The 27,691-nt window shown below is 41.4% G+C and overlaps 1 protein-coding gene across 1 annotated transcript in view; it reads right to left on the bottom strand.

Moving 5' to 3' along the window:
* Positions 1–27,691, bottom strand: part of CNGB3 (cyclic nucleotide gated channel subunit beta 3) — an 87,369-nt gene that overhangs the window by 13,172 nt on the left and 46,506 nt on the right. The window contains exons 4-10 of the mRNA XM_032222281.1: positions 24,344–24,495; positions 21,521–21,685; positions 20,916–21,124; positions 10,881–10,931; positions 8,686–8,772; positions 7,360–7,424; positions 5,908–6,030 (exon numbers count right to left, since the gene is read on the bottom strand). Of these exons, the coding sequence (XP_032078172.1) occupies positions 5,908–6,030; positions 7,360–7,424; positions 8,686–8,772; positions 10,881–10,931; positions 20,916–21,124; positions 21,521–21,685; positions 24,344–24,495 (852 nt within the window). The remainder of the gene's footprint in view (positions 1–5,907; positions 6,031–7,359; positions 7,425–8,685; positions 8,773–10,880; positions 10,932–20,915; positions 21,125–21,520; positions 21,686–24,343; positions 24,496–27,691) is intronic.

Here is a 27,691-nt window from a genome sequence, read left to right on the forward strand (position 1 = left end):
CAGAGATTTTCACTACTATTTTATCTAGATAAAGAGTAATTAAGAAATTGTGTGCCCTGTAAGAGTAGCTGTCTAGTTGTACAAATCAAGCGCTAAGCATACAACCAATAATGCAGATATGTTCTAGTCCAGTGATGGCGAACCTTTTCAGCACCAAGTGTCTTGAACATGACCCTGAAGAGGAGCTGCCCAATTGGCATGCATGCCAGAAAATGAACTTCTGGTTTTTGGCGCGCACATGCACATCGGCCAGCTAGTCTTCTGGTTAATGGCATGCATGCATGCACAACAATCAGCTCATGCTCACACTGGAAAATGGAAGACTAGTTTCCAGAACTGCCGCACGCACAAAGGCCAGCTGATCATTGCATATGCATGCATGCCAGAAACCTGGAAAAGGGTGATGCTGCATGTGCCAGGCAACATGGCTTTGTTTGCCACTTCGGGCAAGCATGCCATAGGTTCACCATCATGGTTCTAGTCAGTTACATGGATGTAGGGTTTTTTGTAGATCAGAATCTAAATTGACCAAGGCAAGAAAGGTCTAAGATTATGACTGGATTTATTAGTCAAACTATCATCTTCAAGGCATCAATGGTGACATCAATGGTGAGGTGCGAGCAAGGATGAATGTAGCCTGGATCCGTTGTTGAGAACTCAATGGTGTGTTACATGACATATGAATGCCAACCTGTCTAAGACAATCATCCACCCTGTTGCACTGTATGGCACTGAATGCTGGGCAGCAACAACAGGAACCAAAAGCTATCTCCATGCCATGGAAATGTAAATGCTCCATTGGATATTGGGCATCCCACTTCTGGACCACATCACAAATGATACCACATTTTGTTGTGGCACCAATTATAGAGAAGATGAGAGAAGGGCGACTCCACTGGTATGGACATCGCCAGAGAGCAGCATCTTCCACCATAGCCAAGACTGCCTACTAACTAGAAGTCAATGGCTGGCAACCTGGCGTCCAAAACAGAGATGGCAAGACACCATCAACATAGATATGCAAGCCGCTGGCCTGCACCCTGGAGATGCAGCTGACCATGCAAAGTGGCACTCAATGATCCTAAAGCAGACCCTGCACCTGTAGGAATACGCTAGGAAGAAGATTTATTAAGCCAAACTAAGCCATGCTTTTAAATTGGCTTCTAAGCTGGGCTTCCAGATTTGTTTCAAATCAACCTGCATTCTTCTGGATAAGCTCTTAGGAAATTGCCCAAGTAACACTGTGACTGAGCTCACAGAGCCAAAGTCATAGCTTGTTAAATCAATACTGCAACATGCTAAACCATAAACTTTAAATTTACTAATCATACTGAGTTCACATAATCAAAGAAACGATGCTATTGGTTTGTGTGCTGTGTGAATGTTGCCAATGTGATTGCCATCTTTAAATACCTGTAGAATAGCCAAGTAAACAATGGAGCAATGTGTATGTAACAAAATGTATATCACACACCGTTTGCAGTGTTAGTTGACTGAATTTAATGTTTCTGTTCCTGGAAAAGCAGATGGGAAGAACGAGACAAAACAATAAACTATAGAAAAAACACCTGTTCATGTAGCACAAAATACAGTGGGCCTGTCTGTGTCATAAACTAGCCAATAGGGCAGGTGCTTTGTCAGAGAAGACACAACTCCTGCTTCCCACAAGTTACCGTATTTTCACGACCAAAAGCCGCACCGGATTATAAGCTGCAGTATCAGTTAACGTTAATTTTTCAAACTTTTTCCATATATAAAGCGCACCGGGTTATAAGCCGCACGTTTCCCGACGCTTCTGGACATCTGTTGCAGTCGCGAGGAGCGGAGAAGAGTGCGAAGGTTCTTGGCGCTCCAGGAAGCCGCGAAAGCAGCTGGGAGAGGCGCACGGCTTGGTTTATCCTCCCTGGACGTCGCAGCAGCAGCCCCAAGCGCATCGATCTCTGTGTTTTTCGCATCGGGGCATGCTGCAAGAGAGAGTGAGTGAAGACCTTTCCGGATTGCTGGTGGTGGAGGTGCGGGCCCGTCGCCCTGTGCTCAGCAAAAAAAGTCCGGGAGAGTCCTTTGCGCTGGCTGGAAAAGGTCTTCACTCTTCACTCATTCCCTCTTGCAGCACACCCCGATGCGAAAAACACTGAGATCGGTGAGTTTGGGGCTGCTACTGCGACATCCAGGGAGGATAAACCAAACCGCGCGCCTCTCCCGCTTCCCGGAGCGCCAAGAACCTTTGCGCTCTTCTCCACACTCTCCTTGGCTCCTCACAACTGCAATAGACATCCAGAAGCGGCAGGGGATATCGAGCTGGAAATCCAATCCCCATTAGCCCCAAAAGCCGCTTCTGGACATCTATTGCAATCCCGAGGAGAACGCGGAGAAGAGCGCGAAGGTTAGGGTTACTGGGCAACGTGGGGGTGGGGGAGGCTGGAGCAGTTTCGTTCTGAATGGAGGGAGAGGAAAAAAGTTGGGATTCTCCCTGCTGCAGCCTTTAAATGGCAGAGAGAAGCCGAACTCTTTCCCCTCCATTCACAGAGAAGCTGCGGCTCCCTTTATGCCCCTCTGGCTGGCCCCCTCCCTCCCGGGGGGGGGGGGTTAAAGTACCTGAAAGGGGCATGCAGGCTGCTATAGCTCCACTGAGAAGACATTTCTGAGAAGAGAAAGGGCTCCGGTCAGGCTGCACCCAAGCTGATGGAGTGTTCGCAACCGCCCGCCTATCGCCAGGGAGACAGCCAGTGCAGGTGAGCCGCACGATTGCTCCAATCGCAAGGGCGCTTCACCAGCTCGGGTGCAGCCAGACCAGAGAACTTTCGGTGGTGCACCGATTCCAGCAGCTGCGTTTTTCCTTGAAATTTGCTGTCCCGGCAATCCGAAGTGGACATTCTCCCAGCGGCGTCTCAGACACTCCCACCCTTAACCAGGACGAAGTGAGGATGGCTGGGCGCAGTTTGGTGCCTCCCGGCTAAGGAGGGAGGGAGAGACCCAAGGGACGTGTGCGTGCCTGCTCGCGGTCATTCGCTTGCGAGTTTCAAGTTTGAGCGTAAAATCGGGAGGGAGAGATTTTCGATCTTTTTCCATATATAAAGCGCACCGGGTTATAAGCCGCACTGCCGGTTTTTGATCAAATTTTAGGATTTTCAGTGCGGCTTATAGTCGTGAAAATACGGTAATTTCCTAATAGAAGGGAAAGTCCATGTTGTCCTTGCTAGATGTGATGGGATGAACAAAGGCTATGAGGCAGATAGTCCTGCAAGTACCTGAACCCTGTGTGTGTGGAGCTTTATATGTTGCGAGTATGTTATGACCAGCAGCTTGAATTGCACCCAGATGCTCGCTGGTAACCACTATAGCTCAAGAGTCAGAGGTACCATGTGAGTGTGTAGCAAAGTGCCCAAACTTCCTACCCTGCTGCTTTCTGGACCAGCTGTAGCTTCAAGAGCAACCAAATGTAGAATATATTATAGTAATCAAGTCAGCTAGCAACTAATACATGAGTTATTGTGAGTAGGGCCTCCCAATACAGAAACAGATTTTAATTTAATTTAATGCCACTCATCTCACAAATGTTGACTATATAAGCTTAGATTGTGTATTTTACACATTGCACAATGTGTAAAATACACAATATCAAATAAAAACTTATAGCAGATGAGCATCACAAAAACAACTGCCGACAAACCCAAGAGACAGGCTACATCTGGGGGGTCAAATTTTACACCCCTCAGAGAGGGTTCGCAACTTGGGAGTCCTCCTGGATCCACAGCTGTCATTTGACCACCACCTAACGGCTGTGACCAGGGGGGCATTCGCCCAGGTTCGCCTGGTGCGCCAGTTGCGACCCTACCTGAATCGGGAGGCTCTCACAACAGTCACTCGGGCCCTTGTGATCTCTAGGCTGGAATACTGCAATGTGCTCTACATGGGGCTGCCCTTGAAGAGCATCCGGCGACTTCAGCTAGTGCAGAACGCAGCCGCGCGAGTGATTGCGGGTGCACCTCGATTCACCCGCATAACACCTATCCTCCGCGAGCTGCGCTGGCTGCCTGTCGATCTCCGGATGCGCTTCAAGGTGCTATTAATCACCCATAAAGCCCTACATGGCAGTGGATCTGGATACTTGAGAGACCGCCTTCTGCCAATTACATCCCTGCGACCAATAAGATCCCATAGACTAGGCCTCCTCCGTATCCCATCGGCCAGCCAGTGTCGGCTGGCAACCACAAGGAGGAGGGCCTTCTCAGCAGTAGCCCCGACCCTTTGGAACGAGCTCCCCGTAGAGATTCATACCCTCTCCACCGTCCAGGCCTTCCGCATAGCCTTGAAGAACTGGCTCGCCCGTCAGGTCTGGGGATAAGGATAGTTGCCCCTCCCGAATGATGAATGTATGTTGCCTACCATTTTATTATATGTTTCTATCTTGATGTCTGTATTCCCCTTTCCCGGTTTTATGTGAGCCGCCCTGAGTCCCCTCAGGGAAAAGGGCGGCCTACAAATTCTAATAAAACTCTAAACTCTAAACTCTAAACATCGCATACTTAGGACTCCAGGTCTGGTTAGAAAGCCTTGGTTTGGGGCCTTGTAACAAGCCAACAAGATCAGGGCTAGTCTAATCTCAGGTGGCATGGTGTTCCATAAGGTAGGCGTCATGGCAGAAATGGTTTCTTCCAAGCCCTACACTCCTTAGTCAATAGCACCTGCCAATCTAGGTTGTAGAAAGGTTCTCTAGTCATATCTATTACCTGATAAATTAGAAGCAGATGTGAATGCAGAAAGCCCCCCAAATTATGTTTGAGGAGTTACTACCCAATTCAGAGATAAAAATTGCAAATCTCTGGATCCAGGGGACTTCGGAATTATACTACTTCTCTGGATCCAGTAGTTTTAGACTTCCCCAGGTTGCAATCTAGCAAATCTAATTGTGCTTTATTTCTCACTTCCCAGTCCTCTCTTATATTCCTGTGAAATAAGCTTCCTGAAACTAAGGAAGTGTTTATCTGAGCTGTTTGCTCCCTTCCTCAGATTGTTTTGGGCTTGAGTCGTGCTGCTCACTGTGTCACTGTGAGAATGGATCTTGCTTATCGCTGTCAAGGTCATCTTTTCTATTCTCTGCAAAATGGCACCCTGTGTGCTTATATTACTTGAGTGTTCCCACAGGGTGTTGTGCAAGCATGGTTTCTAAGCTCTCCAATTCTTCAGTTGGGGGCTCTGCATTTTGTGTGCTTTTACCTACTTTTCAGAATAGTTTTACTTACTGCAGATGTCTGACATTCGTACACAGTAGGACACAGGGCTTGAGATTTAAGCTGTCTTTGGACATTTCCATAGTAACTATTCACTTTCTTAGAAATATATACTTCAGAGCATGTTATCTTCACTTCATCACACCCACCCATTCGTTTTAGTTTTCCTTCTGTGAATTTATGTATGATATGGCATCTCTTCCCTAGTCACTTCAAGCAGTCAATTATAATAAATACTGTTGTCTTCCACAGGCATTATCTTTTTTAAGAACATGTTTGCATATGACCTTCACTGTAAGTAAAGAAATGGTGGAATTAGATCCTATAAAGCCTCTTAAAAGGAAAGATATTGTCTCTTATGATCTGAAGGATGCATTATTTATTGCATTTAGACTTCTTCGATCTTTTCCAAGTGGTAATTTTCTTATCACTTTACACAATGAGTCAGTTTAATTTATGAAGCCACGTGATGGCTAAATGATTGAGGAAAGAGATGAAATCATTAACATTCACTGATAAAATGAACCGGATGCTAACATTCACTGTACCAGCCTTCCATATAATAAGCACATTTTACTGCTGTTAAAACTGGAGCAAAAGGTTACCAGTGGAAACGTTTATGAATGTTTAGCATTTAATTAAGATGACAGGGGAAATGTAACATAAAACCACTTGCATGTTTCCTTCGCCATCATACACCCATTTGGTACTACCAAGTCCTTGATAGGTTGAAGCCCAGTAATATATGCATGCATTAATATGCAAGACAAACAACAAGTATCCAATAGTTCGAATGACCCTGTGAAAAAAAGAAAGACCCAAAGTTTATGTAAGTTCTGAGATGCATTTTTTTTCTGAGTTTGCTTTTTCTTAGGAAATTTTGATTTTGGTCAATAGTAACACTGACACCCACCCAATATTAACAGGATTAAAAAAAGCTACTAATATATTTTACTCTTTTGAAATTCAATTCCTATTTAACTGGTCTAGGGACACTAGTGAATTATGTTTCCTGGAGGATAACACAGCTGGCTAATTAAATTTACACTGGATATTTGGAAATAAACATTTCTTTTCGTGAAATAATATTTGGTGGAAGCTGGTGATGTTAAAATCAGAAATCCTCAGACTAGAGAGATTTGAAATGAATTCTCGTTGCCTCCCAAGGACATTGTTTATTGAGAGGCAGTCTGGTCTGATGGTTAGGGTACCAGGCTAGAAAACGGGAAACTATGAGTTCAAGTCCTGCCTTAGCCATGAAAGCTGGATGTCTTTGGGCCAGTCATTCTCTTTCAGCCCAACACAACTCACAGGCTTGTTGTTGTGGGGAAAATAGGAGGAAAATGATGTGGCTTGCTGCTTTTTGCTATTTGTAAAAATAATAAATAAATTAGATAAATTGTAAAGCCCCACGTGGTTGACAAATTCAAGCAGAAACACTGATTTCAAAAAGGCATATTTAATGTGCTAGCCAGAGCAAAAACATAATCTTGAAGACTGAAAGAGTACCTACCCAGGCAGATTTACAGTAAGTCAATTAAGACAGAGACTCCTTGAAACACCTTTTTTCCATACCCCTAAATCTAGGCTGTGTTGCTACTTTTCAGTTAAAACTACCTTGACTGTTTTTACAATATCTGGAGTAGTCTATCACAGCAATCAAAATTCTAACAAAGAATCTTTTGCCACAGATACGTGGGAAGAAAAATGCAATAATTAATACACACACAGACACATCTCTGAATGAACAATAAATCCTTTTGTGTTGTGAAGTAAAGATTCTATCTAGCAAAGTTTTGTCTGAGAGTCTTATGCTAAGACTAGCCAAGCCTAGGTATGAAACCTGACAGATTTTGCTAAGTATTGTAGATTCCATTATATCACACCGGAACTTAATTCTGGTAACATAAATATTGTTCATTTAAATGTCAAAATCTAGATTTCCCACAAGACTCTAGACTTTATAACATGTTTCATGTGATTGCATGAATTGTTCCATTACAGATTGCAGATAAAGCTGCAGAAAACTATAGAAAACTGCATCTTCCCCCTCCTCATCATCATTCCAAAATATTAAAATATTTATGAAGACTATACTATGTGATACTATAACATTGGTGACACATACCTGTAGATGTATGCTTTATCCATTACTGCCTCTAACTTGTCATTGAATTCAAAGAATGTGAGATACTAAATATAAAACAAGAAAAAGTAAAACAACCTCTATAATGCATTTTTCTCATAAATTGCCTACCTGTTCCCTTTTTTATAGGGGAGGTGATGTTTTTTTTCCCCCTGATAGCAAATCAGTGTTTTTGACACTGTTGTTTTATTCAGTTAACCAAACTTTCCTGACTAAGTTTTGCTGATTATATTTATTCATGACTTGATTTTTATATAATTAGCTTTTTGAAAGAGAGACAATTGTCTGAATAACTTCTTCTTAAACTTTGCAAATTAAAAAGCATCTTTAATCCATTAATTTGAAATTAAATTAGATAAACAGATCATGAGTCAGGACACCTCTCACCCCAAAAAGTACAGAGAGTCTAAAAATCATGAATAAGTACTTAATTTGTAGCGTTTACATAATGAAATCATCTTACGTATATAAATTTACCCTTGACCTCTTCTGTGGATGCCCATGCCTATCTTTCCTGCTGCTTTTTAAAGATTTATTTATCCATTTATTTTTAAAGGAAACCGATATACGTATTGCATATATGCAATATCAGTCACAGCTATTATACTTTACATGAATAGTTTTGGGATCCACAGGCATCTTAAGAAAGTAAAAACAGTAAGTAGTTATACCCACATGCATCTTCATTCCCTCCTCAAAACACAAACTGGCAAACATTGAAAATCAAAGATAAAAATATTTGTAGAAGCATTTTGAGACAGAAATTTCATAGCAGCAATTTTGTAAATATCCCCAAAGGGAATAAAATCTAGTCCACATTCCAAATGTACCCATTAGCCTAAAGAAGTGTTTCTCAACCTCTTCAAATTTAAGACGTGTTGACTTCAACTCCCAGAATTCCCTAGTCTGTCCACATATCTTAAAACTGACAATCTCTAATTTAATCTAATTTAAAATGTCTTTGTATAAGTGTAAATCTAACTGAACACAGTGAGACCTATTTTTAGATAAACTTGTACAATTACATTTATACTGTAAATTTACATTGTAAATTTACATTGCAAATTTACATTAATATTAATTCATAAAATAAATGTCTCCTAGTGTCTAACATTAGTGTATAACATTTTAAAATTCATTCAGAACTGAAAGAAATGAATGAGCTTTTTTCCTCAAAGAAAAATATTTGAAAGATAGTAGGAAATGCTTTTATTTTGAATTGGTCTCATCCCCAGTGTGATCAATGAACCATAAGGAATATGAATTTTATCCCAGGATTAAGAGTAATAATAGATAATCTCTTCTTACCTTCATTATCCTGTTTACTCTAAATATTGCACTGATTCCAAATATAACGTATAAAACATCAAATGGAATTACTGAAAATACATCAAGCTGGTGAAGCAAACAATTCAGTTAGTCTTTGCTTAAATTAATATTAATCTAATACTTGTATTAAAAGTTACTCAAAGTTTTGATTATTAGGGGGAAAATGTTATGATAAAGGATACAGTCAAATAAAGGAGGGATAATGATAACAACATATGTATGTATGTATGTATGTATGTATGTATGTATGTATGTATGTATGATACAACATAAGGAAATTGGATGTAAATTGTAAACAGTGATTTGGAAAGGAAGATTAGAAATTTTTGTTACTAAATATTATGGATGTTTAGCTAGAATAGGCCATAAGGATTCAGTGTTATTGGAGGATTTTAGAAATAGCAAATGAAATGCCAGTATGTGATTATGTTTTAAATCTTAATATATTTTATGATGAAGGATGTTTAAACAATTATAGTCAAATGAAAATGGAGGTATGATGATGGTATGTATAAATATATCTGACAAAATACTTGAGTTAATATGAATTATGGTTGATGACTGTGGAAGAGATGCACGAAAGTCTTTTGTAACCAACTGATACACTTTCTACAGTTTGTAAAGAAGGAGGATTCTTTGTGTTGTGTTTGTTTTGAAAATAAAAAATAATAATAAAAAAAGTTACTCAAAGTTAATTTGGAGTTTTGAGTTCTGAATATTTGTCAGAATTGTCAGTGTCTAATTGAGAAGCAAAGTAAGAAGAATAAATTATTCTCATTATTCCTTGTTTTTACTGAAAATATTTACAATTTTACACAGCTGGGGAACTTCTAGTTTTGACCTCTAATCTAATGGTTGCTAAGAAAACAACCACATCAATAATGATGCTGTGATGTGTTCTTCTTTGCAAGATGTTGACAGAAACATGGGATAATCTATGTTTATAATATTTTAATTTATTGATTTATTTTATTCATTTGTAAAGTTTAGGTACTTCCCATCTCATCTTCACTGACTGAAGTTAGCTTTTCAGCCTATGATTAAAATTTTGCAAAGTATTCTGGGTGGTTTTAATCTATTCCATTTCTAGAGATCAGTAACAGAATAAGGGAATTCTGCATTACATTTGACTGCCATGCTTCCCACTGATATTTCTTAAACTGGCTTCAGAAATTTCACTCAGTATGGCAAACTGGTATTGGGCCCAGGCTGGTACAAGGTCTGGACTATGGCCACTGTTTGGCCATAACCTTACTTTCACCCATGCAGGAAATACAAGCCTCACTAACTGGCTTCTCTATAGACCAGTGATGGCTAACCTTTTTATAAAGACTTTAAAATTGTGTGCGTGTACACTATTGCATGCGTGTGTATGCCCCATCCTCCTGCGCATGCCTGTGCGACCTCCCTACGCATGCATGCACAATCACCACCATCACCGCACGGGGTGGGGTGGGGTAGTTTTCGCCTGCCCAGGCTCTGCAGGGTTTCCTGAAGCCAGGGGAGGACAAAAAATGGCCCAACGGCCCAACCAGAAGTTCAGGAATGAACTTCCAGTTGGCCTGTTGGGCCTGTTTTTCATCCTCTATAGGCTCCAGAGGCTTTCCTGAAGCATAGGGAGGGCGAAAACAGCCTCCCTTGACCCTCTGGAAGGCTGAAAATCAGCTGGCCGGTGCACGTATGCGCAACGGAGCTGAGGGCTGCCCTGCTGGCAAATATGGCTCCGCATGCTACCTGTGGCACACATGCCATAGGTTTGCCATCACAGCTATAGACTGTTTCCCCAGTGACTGCCTTTTCATTTAGGGACTGTGTCTCCTTACCACCCCTATATCTTTCCTTCATTTTCCTTTGGAAATTAAGTAGTTAGACAGAATCAGTTGATTCTCAAAATATTTTGATTTTGTTCCCAGCTAATAATTGTTTCATTATTTGTAAATTGTTGGTTTACGTATTTTATTTATTGATATATTTTTCTTTTAGTCTTTTTATTTATGTATAGGCCACTGATTCCTGACTTTGTAAAAATTTAGATAATTAAAACTTGAAAAACTGTTGTTATTGATTGCTATGTTGAAAAAAGACCAAATATAATAACAATAGTATAGTTTCCCCAAATGAACTAAAGTAACTGTTACTCTGTCAAGTTTACCCAATTTACTCATCTTACTTACCCGAAATTTTAATGAACTTCGGTAGGACTTCTTTATTTCTACTTTATCTGTCTAAAAGTAAAAACAGAAAGAGCAGACAGTCAAGGTTAAATAATCTCAATAACATATGAGAATTAGTATGTGGAATAGGATCATATCATAATCACTTGCAAAATATATTATATTTATATTATTTAAACACTCCAAAGTTATTTATCTAAAGAATATAGTGCACCCTATGAATAGAAATTTACTAGAGGTACTTTCAAATGTATATGGTGGTACAGTGGTTAAAAATACATTATTGCAGGCTAATTGATTGCTTACTCCAGGAGTTTGATTCTGAACGGTTCAAGGTTGACTCAGCCTTCCATCCTTCCGAGGTTGGTAAAATGATGACCCAGAGTTTTGGGGCAATATGTTGACTCTGTAAACTGCTTAGCAAGGGCTGTAAAGCACTGTAAAATGATATATAAGTCTAAGTGCTATTGCTATATTGCAGCCCAACAATCAGCTACATCTTAGCTTGGTTGAAAACAATGGATCTTAAATTACAAGTAGTCCTTGACTTACAACAGTTCATTTAGTAACCATTCAAAGTTACGATGACACTGAAAAAAGTGACCTTTCCCTACATGACCGTTGCAGCATCCCCATGATTATGTGATCAAAATTCAGACTCTTGGCAATTGACTCATATTTATGATGGTTGCAGTGTCCCAGGTCATGTGATGATCATTTGTCGCCTTCTGACAAGCAAAGTCAATGGGGAAGCCAAATTTACTTCATAACCATGTTACTAACTTAACAACTGCAGTGATTCACTCAACAACTGTGGCAGGAAAGATTGTAAAATAGGACAAAACTCACTTAACAAATTGTCTCACTCAGCAACAGACATTTTGGGCTCAGTTATGTATTCACAGGGAGTTCATTTGGTTGCTTTATGCAGTCCCAATTTTTCTCTCAGCACTGACCATATCTAGAACTCCTAAACCTGATTATAGATTTGAAGAAAACTTTGGAAATTATCTAGCTGCCGTCTTGTCAGAAATCCTGAGAAAATATTGAGACTAACGCTTATAATTTACGGCATAGATTCCTTCAAATAACAACATTTAGGAATCAGCACATTATTTACACCTAGAAATATGGTGTGATTTCAACTACTATTAAGGCTTTCCCTTGATGCATTACTTGTTCTTAGACTTTGGCCAATATTGCTTTGGAAACATCAGAATCTCTTTCCACCGGTACCTAAGTAGAAAATAACTAATTCAATGTTGCCTCTACTGTTGCTAGGTGCCTTTTAATGTTTGAAGCCTATCTTTCTCAGCCTTGGAGATACAGGGCATTAAACTGGAGAATATATGTAGTCCATATATTTTGTAAGAATGCTATTAAAGATACTTAAAGAACTAATATACTGAACAAGAGAGAGAGGAAAGATCATATTGCTGAAATACTGTCAGAAGTGGGCTTTTTTCAAAACAAAATTTGGGAAAACAAGCTAAAAGAAGAATAGAAGGGTAGGTAAGTAAAATTTTCAGGGAGAATAAAATTCATGGTTTTGGATAAGAAATCTTCAGCCTCATTTTAAATCCATACTTTTTTATTTTGGGTTTTATTATGGGGTTTTTACAGAAAAATGTAATGATTATTGTAATCAATCTTTGCTGGAATCTATTGGTAGTAATTATAGCAGGGATGAGCCATTAGACATAACACTGCTGTACAAATGATTTCGTTTAGAAGCCAGATGGATGTGCTCTCATTAGCATTAGAACTGTCAGCATTGCATCTATTAAGAATGATTAGTTGTTTATTTTTAAGTTGTTCTCCGATGGGAAATGATGCTATCTCCTTATCAGACAAGTTTAAAGAACTCTAAAAATAAATCTAGTCTTCTTTCACTTGGCAACAGCCTGCTTATAACTGAAGCCTTCCATGGGCATTTTAAAAGAATTGATTGCATGATTGGAACTGTCTTCTTGATTGAAAATGAGCAGGATTGTTCTTGAGTTGATGGGGTTTAAAGGAAGTTGATGAGGTTTAAAGGACTCAATGGCCAAATTGAAGGTTTTACGTTGTAGTCCTGGTTCCTAGCTGTAGGAAAATGTGATTCTAGGCAGTGGCTAGGAGGAAGAGCTGAGACCTTTTCTAGCAAAGACAAATCAGGAAAGAACATAAGCAGGTGGTAGCAGCCAACTTAAGATACTCCTAAGAAAGGGAAGTGGTGGCTCAGTGGCTAAGATGCTGAGCTTGTCGATCAGAAAGGTCAGCAGTTTGGCGGTTTGAATCCTTAGTGCTGTGTAATGGAGTGAGCTCCAGTTACTTGTCCCAACCTCTGCCAACCTAGCAGTTCCAAAGCATGTAAAAATGCAAGTAGAAAAAATAGGAACCACTTTTTTGGTGGGAAGGTAACAGCGTTCCTTCAGCCTTTGGCATTTAATCATGCAAGCCACATGATCATGGAGATGTCTTTGATGGCTCTTCGCTTTTGAAATGGAACTGAGGACCACCCCCTAGATTCAGGAATGACTACCACATATGTGCGAGGGAAACCTTTACCTTTAAGAAAGGCAGACTAAGTGATCTATATTAACATTTCTCAACCTCAGCAACATATGGAAGTTTTGACTTCAAATTCCAGAATTCCCCCAGCCAGTTTTAAGAGTCTGTACTTGTTAAAGTTCCTGGGGTTGAGAAACATTGATTTACATTATAGCAATTATGACAATCTAATATTTACAATATTATTGTAAAAAAAAAAAAGCTGCTATTCAGCAGAAAGTCGCAGGTTAGTTTATTAACAGACTGTGCTTCCTGTTTGTGATGGAATATGCACTTGGAGAAACAGTGGAACAGAGTCTGCATAGCACAGAGTTTTCCCAGTGAGGAGGCACTACATCAGAGAGAAGACCAAACTAAGAGACTGTGCAGTCCCAAGCTAGATGAGTAAGTGGGGAGAGGGGGGGATTCAAGGTAGCCACATCTTAGAATCTCTCAGAACATATCTATTAGGATCAGTGACGTGCAGTGTGGTTTATGGCTGGTGAGGCACTGACACAGGGGTTTCACAATTTTTTTAGACTTGTGGACTTCAACTCCCAGAATTCCATAGCCAGGCATGCTCAGTTCTGATTTAAAACGACAGCATTTGTTTTTCTCCTTTGCGAAAAAGTTTTCCTTCATTCTTTTTCTTCTCCCTCCCCCTCCTTCCTCCCTCTCTCTCCCTACCCCTCTCTCAAACAGACACACGCAGACAGAGAAGTTGGATCTCTCTTTCACTCACTCACTCTCAAACAAACACAGAAGTTGGATTGGATATATTTTCCAATGGCTTGAAAGCAGCTCCTCTGCCATACCGCCCCCCCACCCATTCCCCTGCTGCCTTCCAATCTGAGCCTTTGATTTCAGGTGGAGCCACGTTGCCTTTTCAAACTTGTAATCAGTGAATCTGGGCTTATATACTTTTATCCAGGTAGGTTTGTGTGTTTGTGTGTGTGTGCGTGTGTGCGTGTGTGTGTGTTTGAAAAGACAACGTGGCTCTGCATGCAATCAAACTTTTTGAATTCCTCCCCCTCCCTCCAACCCACACACGTACCTTTTCCAGCTGTTTCAGAGAGGATTTCAACTCTGCTCTTGCCTGCCATCATGAAAAGAAAAAAAATGTAAAAGGAAATAGGCATGAGCTGAGGTCAGGCTGAGCTAGTTGCTGCCAGAGCCTCTAAAAAAACATCCTCTACCGGAGGCAGGAGAACGACGTACCTCATCTACATCAGGAATTTTTTGGCTTTTAACCCTTGCTTAACTCTGCTCAAGTGATCATAAAGTCAAACTAGATGAGGCACCTAGTTCTCCTGCCGCCTCCTGTAGAGGGCACTTTTTTAGAGGCTTTTTTAAGCAGTTAAGCACTAAGCAGAATAATCCATGGTGATTCTGGCAGCAACTAGCTCAGCCTTTTTTCTTTTACATTTTTTTCTTTTCATGATGACCGTGGTGAGGCTCTGCCTCCCCTGCCTCTCCTGACTGCACGTCCCTGATCAGGATAGAGGGTTATAGATTTGGTATCTAGCAGGTTAGAAGGTTTAGCAAGATTCTGTCCATTAGGTGTAAGCAAATAAAGAATCGGATCAGATTCAATTTACTGTGTCTTCTTTAGGCTTGGACCTAACACTATTGAACTAAAATGGTTACCACAACTAATAATGTTGTGTTAATATTGTAATTCTGATTTTTTTTTAACAAATGGAAAATCGTTCTTGAGTTTGGACTGGGTGTACTCAGTAACAACACTGGCAGCCTGCATTATGTGTGAAGATAGTTTTTGGACTAACAGGCAGAAATTTTATTTTTCTGCATTGTGATTTTGAGGATTTTATTTTTGAGCATTTAATTCCTGTTGAACACATATAACCCCTCCCCTTTCATATTAGAAAAGTAGATCCTCAGGGTCACTAACAAGTCAGGACTTGCCTATCTACAAGAAATACCAGCACTCTTGGACTTTGGAATTCAAACAGATAAGCACCTGCCATATAACAGACACTACAAACCCAGTACTTAAGGTGACCAGATTTTCAGATTGGAAAAGAGGGACACCCTTGACCGGGGGGGGGGGGGGGGCTTGATTAAAAAATTTTTTTTTGTCAAAAGGTCACCCCAGGACACTGAAACCAGCATAAATACGAATCTGTTGCCAAACAAAATTTTGATCACGTGACCATGAGGATGCTGCAACGGTCGCTAAGTGTGAAAAATGGTCGCAACAGTCGCTAAGTGTGAAAAATGGTCACAACGGTCGCTAAGTGTGAAAAATGGTCATCAGTCACTTTTTTCAATGCCATTGTAACTTTGGTCACTAAATGTTTTCCCCCTCCTCGAGACTCCTCACTTCTTCCTTCATTCCTCTTGCTTATCTACCTTCACCTTATCTGTCCTCTGCTCTTTCCCTCTCTTCCTTCTTTCCTCCCTCCTTCCATCCTCTTCTTTCCTCACTCACTCCCTTCCTCCTTTTTTCTCTTCCTTCCTCCTTCCATTCTTTATACGATATAAAATTCAATGAGGGTGAAACACACCAAATCTGGCAAAGCTGCCTTGCACCAACCTGGCCTGCCCATAGAATAGCAGCCACTTTGAGACACATAAACCTGGTCTGAACATATTGCATCACAAAGATTTGCAAAGATCACATTTGCAAAAAGGAACATTTCTTGTAGTAAATACATTTTATAAACAATTTAAAAGTAAAAATCCCCCCAAAATAATAAAAAAGGTATTCTATAAATAAAAGAAATCCTTAAAAACCATTGTTAAGTATTACACCAGCAATAATTTATACTGTCACCATTTCAAACTATCATCAGAAATACGAATCTGTTGCCAAACATCAACATTTTGATCGCGTAACCATGAGGATGCCACAACGGTCGCTAAGTGTGAAAATGGTCGCTAAGTGTGAAAAATGGTCATCAGTCACTTTTTTCAATGCCATTGTAATTTTGGTCACTAAACAGCCATGTTCCTGACTTAACAACCACCATGATTCACTTAACGTGGCAATAAAGGTCACAAAATGAGGCAAAAATCATTTAACAAACGTCTCCCTTAGCAACAGAAATTGGGGGATCAATCCTGGTCGTAAGTCGAGGATTACCGGTAGCCAATTGCAAAAGGCAACTTTACTTGGAACAGGTGAGATTGTGCCCAGATCCCTTTCATGCCAACATCCCATCCTGTCCATGGGGAGAACTCCACAGGCGGACAAAAGCCCCAATCCCCTCTCAACCTCCAGCTGACTCTGCCATCCGCCATAACCACACATGCCCCTCAAAGGCAAAACTCAGGGGGCTGAATTCTACAGGGGAAGGAGTCAAGGGGGGATTTGAGGGGCAGCCCAAAGCACCATCTGTCTAAATTTGCATCAGGCAGGCAGTAACATTTTCATAGACCATGATCAGAGGAGCAGCTGATCCTATGGAGAGACTCCTCCTGCATTCAGTCCCAGGCCTACAAGTGGAAGTACCCTTCCTTCCTTCCTCCTTTCACCTTCCTTCCCTCCCTCCCTCCCTCCCTCTTTCTTCCTTCTAGCCTTCCTTCCTTTCCATTCTTTCTCCTTCCTTCCTTCCTCTTGCCTATCTGCCTTCTGTCTTTCTGCACTTTAGATCTCTCTTCCTCCTTCCTTCCTCTTTCCATCCTTTCACCAAAAATCAGGATGTTTTATTAGCATCAGCATCATTCTGCTGAAAATGCCAGATTCTGTGGTACTTCTGGATGAGATTTAGAAAATTACAGAGACATGAGGAACCATTATATAATTTCACTTGGCAAAACTCTGATTAAAATAATAGCAACAAAATGTAAGGTTTTTTAATTTTAAAACTCTAGCAAAACATAGATTTATTTCCAGTTTAGTTAATTAATGCCATTATAAACAGGAATGCAATTGATTAAATAAAAATGACTTTTTCTTTTATTAAGAATACTTATTCTACACTAAACTAGAAAATATTTCATAGGCCCTTCAACAAGTTTGTTACAAATTTTCAGGATCGCATGCATTCTTGAAACTGATACCATGTAATGTTAAAAAGCAGATCGCTAACTAAGTACACTAAAAACCATGTTTAATTATTTGCTACTTGAGGCCAATAGCAATGATGAAGAAATTTCTCTCATCCTCAGTGACAATATTTTTAGGGCCAAAAAATAAAACTCTGTATATTGGATCTGTTGAATGGAGAAAGGCCTGCCCCCCCCTCCCCCAAATGAGACACCTTTCACGATAATAGGAGAGGAGAGCCTGGAGACAGCAATCACAAGGCAGAACGTAGCTAAGAGAACGGGGCAGCTAAGAGAACGGGGCGGGGGTTGGGAGAAGGCATGGGACTGGCTGGGGAAGGAGGGAGGGAGGGAGGGAGGGGGAGAACATGAGTGTGTGTATCCCTCCTTCCTTCAGCCCAACACTCTTGCTGGCATTCTGGCCAGACGAGAGGGACTGCAGAAGGTCTAGGGCAGCGAGTCATTCAATCAATGGGAAACTTGCCTCTTGGAAGGAATGACCCGGTTTGGCTCCCACTTTCAACAATCGAACAGAGAAGCGAAGAGGCAGGAGAGACGAAGCGGGAGCCAAGCCGGGCTAGAGTGTTGGGCTGAAGGAAGGAGGGATACACACACTCACGTTCTCCCCCTCCCTCCCTCCCTCTCTCTCTCTCTCTCAAATGGCAAATCGCTGCTGGGAGCCCGGTCTCATTTGGGGGAGGGGGAGGAAGCAAGCCTTTTTCCATTTCAAGGAGCTGCCGCTCCTCCCCCCCACCTCTTAGAAGTCCAGCCAGCTGCCCGCCAAGCTCTCTACGGAGACTCACCCAGAGTTTTCACCGCGATTTGCCTGGTGAGGGGAGGCGGCAGGTTGATGCAGACCAAATCCACAGTATAATAAATACAAGTATAATAAATACTTCTATTTATTATACTTGTATTTACTTCCTCCTCCTTCTCCTCGCTGCGATCTGGATGCCCGACGCGCCTTCCTTTCCTCCACGTTCAGCCCTTTCGCGTGGAGCCTCAAGATTACGAGCAATGCAGGGTTGCTAAGTTAAGGGCGTCCGGTCCCAACTGGGAGCAGTGGCTGGCTCTGCTCACGCCCGCGGGCCCCTGCCCTGCTGCGTCCAGCACGTCTTCAACAGCATGACCCGGCATCCCAAGCGGAGTCCCCCACCCCCGCATAAGCTGCATTGCCCACACGCGCGGGGATTCAAAGTATCCAGCCGGATTTCTTGAATCCCCGCGTGTGTGGGCAACGCAGCTAGGCGGGCTCTGCTTGGGAGGACCAGGCTATGGAGGGCATAGCATGGTCATCTCAAGCGAAGCTCCCCTCCCCCGCCTAGCTGCATTGCCCACACGCGCGGGGATTCAAAGTATCCAGCCGGATTTCTTGAATCCCCGCGTGTGTGGGCAACGCAGCTAGGCGGGCTCTGCTTGGGAGGACCAGGCTATGGAGGGCATAGCATGGTCATCTCAAGCGAAGCTCCCCTCCCCCGCATAGCTGCATTGCCCACACGCACGGGGATTCAAAGTATCCAGCCGGATTTCTTGAATCCCCGCGTGTGTGGGCAACGCAGCTAGGCGGGCTCTGCTTGGGAGGACCAGGCTATGGAGGGCATAGCATGGTCATCTCAAGCGAAGCTCCCCTCCCCCGCATAGCTGCGTTGCCCACACGCGCGGGGATTCAAAGTATCCAGCCGGATTTCTTGAATCCCCGCGTGTGTGGGCAACGCAGCTAGGTGGGCTCTGCTTGGGAGGACCAGGCTATGGAGGGCATAGCATGGTCATCTCAAGCGAAGCTCCCCTCCCCCGCCTAGCTGCATTGCCCACACGCGCGGGGATTCAAAGTATCCAGCCGGATTTCTTGAATCCCCGCGTGTGTGGGCAACGCAGCTAGGCGGGCTCTGCTTGGGAGGACCAGGCTATGGAGGGCATAGCATGGTCATCTCAAGCGAAGCTCCCCTCCCCTGCATAGCTGCATTGCCCACACGCGCGGGGATTCAAAGTATCCAGCCGGATTTCTTGAATCCCCGCGCGTGTGGGCAACGCAGCTAGGCGGGCTCTGCTTGGGAGGACCAGGCTATGGAGGGCATAGCATGGTCATCTCAAGCGAAGCTCCCCTCCCCCGCCTAGCTGCGTTGCCCACACGCACGGGGATTCAAAGTATCCAGCCGGATTTCTTGAATCCCCGTGCGTGTGGGCAACGCAGCTAGGCGGGCGGGCAACCCGCTTGCTGTTGAAGACACGCTGGACACGGCAGGTCAGGGGCCCGCGGCCGGGAGCGGCTTCTGGCGGCTACCGGGCGGCGATCTCACACCATCCGCTCGCGGCTCTTAATACTCACCAGTCAGCGCAGCTGCAACCTCTTTCGTCTTTTGGTGAAAGGAAATGGAGACTTGCGCAGGCGTGCTGAAAATTTCCCATCCCAGCCAGCTCACTGATTGGCTGGAGTCCAGGCCAATCCAATCAGTGAGCGGCAGGCTGGGCTGGCTTAAATTTGTAGGTAGGTAAAAGCACACTTTTTTTGGCGCTCGCAGCTCCCGCCCATCAGCTGCTAGCTTGCTGGGCTGGCTCATCGGTAGGATAGAGAACAGAACGATGAGCCAGCCCAGCAAGCTAGCAGCTGATGGGCGGGAGCTGCGAGCGCCAAAAAAAGCGTGCCTTTTAAAAAGGCGGGCGGGACGCGGGAAAATGCATTGAAAAGCGGGGGTGTCCCGCCAAAAGCGGGACGTCTGGTCACCTTACCAGTACTGGTCAATAAGAAAGACAAAATGTCTGCATAGTGGATGTAGTGGTACCCAAAGACAGCAGAACAGAAGGGAATGAATTGGGGAAAATCACAAAATAGAAAGGCCTACAAATTGAAATGCAACAACTATGGTAAAACAATGCAAAGATAGTACTAGGGATGGGCTTCAAAATTTTTAGCAAGGGGTTCTCTGCCTTGTTGCTGGGTGGGCATGGGCATGGTGGCATGGCCTGTTCAGCCTCCTGCACCATGGTGTGTGTGAGGATGCGCACTTTTGCTTTCCCCAGGCCCTGGAGGCTTTCCTTCAGCTTCTGGGAGGGCAAAAACGGCCTCCCCAGGCTCCGGAGGCCCTCTGGAGGCCAGAAACGAGCCCATTTCTGGCCTTCTAGAACTTCTTTTTTGCCTCTGCATGGGCCCTGTACTTACCTGCATCCAAAATGGGTCACTTGGGGACTCCTGGCAAGGGTGGGTTGGGCGGGGCCAGCCAGGAATTGATTTGGGAATTCTACAAAATGTACAGAATCTTAGCTAGAGGTTCTCCTTAACCCCTGTGGACCCCCAGCAGCCCACCCTTGGATAATACCAATAGTAATAGGTGACATCCAATGGTTTACTGGGTTCTGTTTGTAGCACAAAAATTCTAACCCCCCAAATAACATTGAACTTCATCACTTGGTGGGCTTTTCAATCTAATATTTTCTGATAAAGCCCACTAGGTGTCAAAGTTCTCATTTTTTTCTTTCCTTTTTTTTTTTACTTACTATTATATCTCCCCCTCGCACAAATTGTACTCGAGGTTGAAATAACAGGAGATCACAGATGTAGCAGATGTCACTTAAGATGTCTATGGCAATCCAGTATATTATGTTGCTGGATGTTTGAACTGGGAATACTAATCGCAGTGGGATGAACCAGCAGTTCCAGTTATAAGCAGCAGTAACTAAGAATAACCACATTAAATAGCGACGATCTGGAAAAGAAAAATAATATGCTCGCTTAAATTACTGTCATTGGGATTTGGGAATGCATTTCCCCAGAAAAAATAAATGAAGCGCCTAAGGAAAGTTTCATAACTTGCTATGTTTAATTGTAGTCTGAGAAGTGATGCATAGATTATTTATTAGTTAACCTGTATACTGAAGTTATTTTTAGAAGGTTCAACTTGAGTCACTATCTTCAAACAATTAATAGATTCCATGTTTCGGGTCAGAGTTAATAGTCAGCTGAAGTTAAAGGGAAAACACAATGACTTATCTATACTGCAATAGCACTTGATGTCTGCAAAGATCTTTGTAATGTCCAAAGATAATCATTGAGAATTTCACTATCTCCAGCACTTCCTTGCTCTGGAAAATTGGACTCATACCTGTGAATGCATCTATGGTCTCTGGCAGTTTCAATTTTTTCATATATTCTTTCATGGATTGTTTCTTGACTATAGAACTTGGCTTTTCCTCAGGTTTGCTTTCTTCTTTCTTTTCCTCTTTCTTTTCTTCTTTGGCAGCAGGGGGTGGCGGCTTCTTTTCGGGTGCTAGGTAAGTTTAAGAGTCAAAAAGTTAATATCACTTTCTCAAATGCATCAAATTCACTGAAACTACAGAATTTTATCCTAGATCCTTTATCCTTTTGGTACTCTTTTTACAACTTCCAAAAAAACATTTATTATTGCTTTAGAAAAGGGATCTGGGCAGGATTAATCCCCTTATGAACAGAAATATATTAGAGAAGTTGTAGAAGTCTGGACCAACTGAAGAGGCGACAGACTGCTGAGGTGAATTGAACAGCTTTTATTTCAACAGAACAAGGCTCAAAGGTAACTATGTACAATTTAGCACCCTGCTCTGCTTGACAGCTTTTTATATGGGAGCTGTCAAGCAGAGCAGCCAATAGTAACAGTGTAAAAAGCCCACTTCCAGCCCGGCGCATCTTAGCCAATAGGCGCGAGCTTTTGGTTGCCAGGCTGTCAGTCGTATGTTGAGGACTTGCGGCCAGTCATAAGTCAAGGTCGCAAGTCGAGGACATTACAGAAATAAAGGTTAGAAAAGGCATCCAAGGTGGAATTTGACTTTTGAAATACAGTGGTGCTTATTTAGTGACCACAATTGGAACTGAGAACCCAGTTGTTAAAGTGGATGCTAAGTGAAACTGGGACTGTGCTTATGGTCTTACTTCAGTTTTTCTTTGCTTTACAGACCTGCAATGGTCATAAATGCAAGGATTGGTCTCAAAGTTACTTTTTCATCCCTGTCATAATTGAAGGGGGTCACTGTTCAAGGCAGTCATTAAATAAAAACTACCTGCAACTGTGTCAGGTAGCTTCATGATAAAGGAAGCAGAAGCTTTAGTGCTGTACTCCAAAAGAGTTTTCTGAGTACTGATGTCTAATCAGCTTCTAAGATAAGAGTTAAATTATAATGTGTCCTTACATTTTTTAAAGTGTTTATAAAACTTTCTACTGAACATGTGGTCTCTGTGCCATGCGTAAAGACTAATTCTTGAATGTAACACAAACAAAATATTTTAACAAAGAGACTGAACTGGGTGAATAATGCTTCAGGAATAAAAACCCTAAAACATTTAGACAGCATTTTAAAGCTGAAGCTTCTACTTTTTACAAAATTATAAAAATAGATACACTATAATCTCAATTTTCCACTATAGATTTTGTGGCTTTTAAATGCAGTTAATTAAATTTTCATTGAACTATAGAATATACTACAGGTATAATTCTTGTTATTTTTTTAAAAGAGAAAAACATTTATTCTGCCAATTATTATATATGATGAATATTGATGTCAGATAAAATTCATATCTTACTGTGGCTTAATGAATCTGCTAAGTCGTCAACTTGCGATCGATCCTAAAGTCCTTGACTTACGACTGGCCGCAAGTCCTTGACTTACGACTGACAGCGGGCAACAGCTCAATCGCGCCTGATTGGCTAAGTCACGGCTGGCTGAGTGCGGGCAGCCTAAGCCTTCCTACTGGTCGCCCTGCTTGACAGATCTAGTATAAATAGCTGTCAAACAGGGCAAGGTGCTGAATCTCTGTACATAGTTTGTTGTTGCCGTTCTTCTGAATAAGTAGCTGTTCTCTTACCTCAGCTGCCTCACGCCTCTTCAATTAATAACGAACTTAACAGAATCTATTCAACATAGCAAATAGCATTGGAATTGTAAGTAACTAAATAATTAGGATAGTAAATGGGGAGATTTTTTTGATGCACCAAAAGTTATATAATTTTATTTTATTGAAAATAGTCTCTGAATGTCATAACAGGTTGACTGGGCAAAAATATCTCTGGTTTCAGTTATGATTTTAAAAAACATATTTTTTAGAGTTTATGTGGTTTTCCAGCTTTGAACATTATAACTCTGGGAATAAAAAATGAAAAATTAACAAAGACAGACAAATTAAAAGACAAACAGTAATGAATAAGCAACTTTTATAATCTTTACCTGGTGCAAACCATACTCATGCAAATAAAGCTAGTTCTTGACTTATGATCCCAACTGAGTCTTAAAATTTCCATTGTAAAACAATGATGTTGTTAAGTGAATTGTGCCTCATTTTATGAGCTTTTTATGCTACAATTGTTAAGTGAATCATTTCATTTGTTAGGGAATCATGTAGTTGGTAAGTGAATTTGGCTTCCTCATTGACTTTGCTGGTTGGAAACTGGTTGGGAAGGTCACAAATGGTGAACCCATGACTCCAGGAGAATAACCCCATCAATAAGGGTCCAAATTTTGATTACATAATCATGGCGATGGATTGTCTTCTCCCAAAAATATCCTTCTACCCTATGTACTTCCATGTTGTGGGTATTCTTGGAAATAAATTCAGGGTTTCAGGTTGGGATTACGGGCATACTGAAACTTTTGAAGAACACAGTTTCATAGAGTTAAACATTTGTGACCCAGAAAAGTACAGACAGCTCACTATATTCTCACCATATTTCTGTACTGATATTTTTTTGAGGCTGAATAATTAAGACTCTTGTCAAGCATTGGACAAACTATAAAAATAACTTGGTAGATAAAGAGTAACTTCCTGAGTTAGTGTTGTACATAACTGTCCAGGATAGTACTAATACGCTAAAATTAGCCCAGCTCGAGAACCACTCATAACCACCTTCAAGCCACTCATAACACAATGTAAATAAAAAGGTACAGCTTCCACAACTTACATGCAGTTGGACTGACTTCTGGTGAAGAGATTACTGGATTAGTCACCTTTTCCTTATAAGTAGCTGTTCTTTCTCGCATTTTTTGGACAATATCTTGCAGCTGTATTTGTGCATATTCATTGATAATGATTTCCGGTGGTTTATTTTCTGGGCTGTTTATGGGGGTGCAAGTGGTAGGGCAATGATTAAGATCTTTGGAAAAATATGACTATATCCATATATTTAGATAAAGCTAAAAGTATCTAGTAATAACACAGATGGTTCCTTATCTTGAGAGTGGAATAATTTCATTATTAAAAGAGCAGACACTGCAGAAATAAAATGTTATAGATCTTGCTTACTCTATATAGGAAACATATGCTCAAGTGAGACAGCATAGCCTCATCCCTGCCAATAGATTTGTACCTTTGGCTATGCTAAAGAACCAATTTCTCTATACCATAAATTATGTGGACCATTCCTCATTCTTACATAGTTACCGGCAGAAGCCAAAATTCTTTCCTCTCATTATTCAATGTGCAACCTTTCAGCTTTTCTTTTGCATCCAATAAGCCTAAACAGGCCAATTTAAACATTGTATGAAAAAATAATTGGCCACTGATTCAAAGAAAGCACGCTTGTCATCAACTGCATTCAAAAGTATCAGTATATCACTATTACATTTGTCTTTTCCTTCTGCTGGTATGCTAGGAACATAAGTCATTAATTGTTTCTCACTGCCAGTGTATAAATCATAAACTGGAAAATTAAGACTGTAATTATGTGTTTGCACATTTGGATGATTTTTTAAAAGAAATATAAAACGCATTGTACTTCTATTTTTTATTCAATTCATCTTCAAAAATACAGTTTGAATCTTTTATGCTGCCCTAAAATCTGGCTCCCCACATTTCATGGAAACAAAGCTATTAAAATACAATTAAAACAGTTAAAACTATGTCCAGAAAAGGTCATATCTTTTAATTACTTATTCCAACATCAAATTATTTTTATTATAATGTTTTTATAACACATAAATGCAGTGTCATCCTTTATGTGTCTTGTTCATAGGCATGTTAATGCCACTTGATGAAAAATGCTACTATATTATCCTTACGCAAAACCAAGGATACTTGCTTCTCTCAAATATAATTCAGAACAGATTAGAATAACAGAGTTAGAAGGGACCTTGTAGGTCTTCCAGCCCAATCCCCAGCTCACACAGAAGACCCTATACTTTTTCTCACAGGTAGTTGTCATCTTAAAACCCTCTAGTGATGGAGCATCCACAACCTCTGAAGGCAAGATGTTCCATTAGTTGATTGTTCTCACTGTTAGAAAATGTGTCCTTAGTTCTAGGTTGGATCTCTCCTTAATTAGTTTCCATAAAACTTTGATAAAATCAAGTTTTCATAAAACTTAGTTTCCAGTACTCTGATCATCATTATTCTCATTCACAAAAAGAAAGAAAGAAAAGAAATCCAGTCACCACATCTCACTCTTACATATTTGATAAGGTTTCTGTGAGCATAAAATTAAAGGATGAATGTTATATGCATCATCTTAAGCTCTTAAAGGACAGGAGGGATAAAAATCTATTAATCTGCACATTCCTGGAGTAGGTAGAACCGTACTGAAATTTAAAATATTAGAAATAGTGGTTTTAGAAAGGTGCTTTGTTTGACTTGCCTTGCTAAGTATAGCAGCAACGTAGTTAGGAATAATTAAAGTAAACATATAGCTCACCTCTCCACGCCCCTACAGATAAAATGAGGTCAACTGCAGTGTAATTGGAGAATTGCAAATCTCAATATACACTCTAATTCATTCATTCCCTTTTTGGCATAACACCCTGACTGCTGACCAAGGACTTTCACCTGCAGACCTGATAATTCTGGTCATCTAAAAGGATGCAGATAATACATTCATTAGCTTTACCTTGTTCATACTACCTAGTTCATAATGTCAATAATGCTATTACAATAATAAAATGGGGACAATTTGCATGGCTTCTGGGTCTCTGGTGAGCTAATGTCTATATACTATAAGCCATTGGTTCTCAAAATGTGGTCTGGGGACTGTCAGGAAGTCTGTGAAGTCAAATATTTTTAAGTGTCTTAGTTTTAATTTCCAATACAGTAAATATCAGTAGATAAAAGCCACATAAACCAAAACCTTTTTTGGATCCTCAATCATTTTTTTAAAATGTAAAGGGCTCCTGAAAACAAACAATTTAAGGACTGCAGTTATAAGCTACTCTGGGGTTAGACAAGAAGGTGCTCTGCTTCCTTCAGTGATACCATCAGCACACCTTACCTAAATTGTAATAGCAATAGCACTTAGACTTATATACTGCTTCATAGTGCTTTTGCAGCCCTCTCTAGGCGGTTTATAGAGCCAGCATATTGCGCCCAACAATCTGGGTCCTCATTTTACCCACCCTGAAAGGATGGAAGGCTGACAAACCCAGCTGGTGATTCTACAGTGTTAGATTGCTGAGCAGGCTCTTATGTATGGCTCTGGTGCTGCTGTAGTTAGGCTAATCAGGAGCTCCCTAACCAGAGGTGATATTCAGCAGGTTCTGACCAGTTCTGGAGAACCGGTAGCGGAAATTTTGAGTAGTTCGGAGAACCAGTAAATACCACCTCTGGCCCCACCCCCATCTATTCTCTGCCTCCCGAGCCTCAGCTGATCAGGAGGGAATGGGGATTTTGCAGTAACCTTCCCCTGGAGTGAGATGGGAATGGAGATTTTCAGGTATACTTTCCCTGCCATGCCCACCAAGCCACACCCAGCAAGCATTTCCACGCCCACCAAGCCATGCCCACAGAATCGGTAGTAAATATTTTTGAATCCCACCACTGCCTCTAACTAAGTGTAAGAGAATAATGGGTGGGTTCAGGAAGGTATCATGGCTCAAGCCAGGAAAAAAGGATGATGTCCCAACTGCTAGAAGTATACAGTGTCTTTTTGAGAACCTTTGCAGAAATAACTTGTATCTGTGGAAGCATCCTAACCCTCTAAGAATGCAGTTTATTAACTGCCCTGAAAGCTCTGCATCCTATTAAATGGGTTAGCGCAAGTATCCTCTTGCAAACCATGTCCAGGTGAGCACTTAGCGAGATCAGTATGAGAGGCTTATACAGAGTTTTGTCAAATATTCTGGAAATGAACACCCACTTCCTCACCGACGAACATAACTAGATTAGCTAGCCCTTCAAAACAGCCAAAGGGTGCTGCTTCATTATTCAGTTTTAATACTACCCTGATACTGGATAATTCACTTCAGATGAGGCAAGGCACAGTCCTTCAATAGAAATGAATTCTTTTCCTGAATAACTGATTTTGGATTTATGACATGAATGTCAG

The sequence above is a fragment of the Thamnophis elegans genome, chromosome 8 (assembly GCF_009769535.1).
Source record: "Thamnophis elegans isolate rThaEle1 chromosome 8, rThaEle1.pri, whole genome shotgun sequence".
Classification (NCBI taxonomy): domain Eukaryota; kingdom Metazoa; phylum Chordata; class Lepidosauria; order Squamata; family Colubridae; genus Thamnophis; species Thamnophis elegans.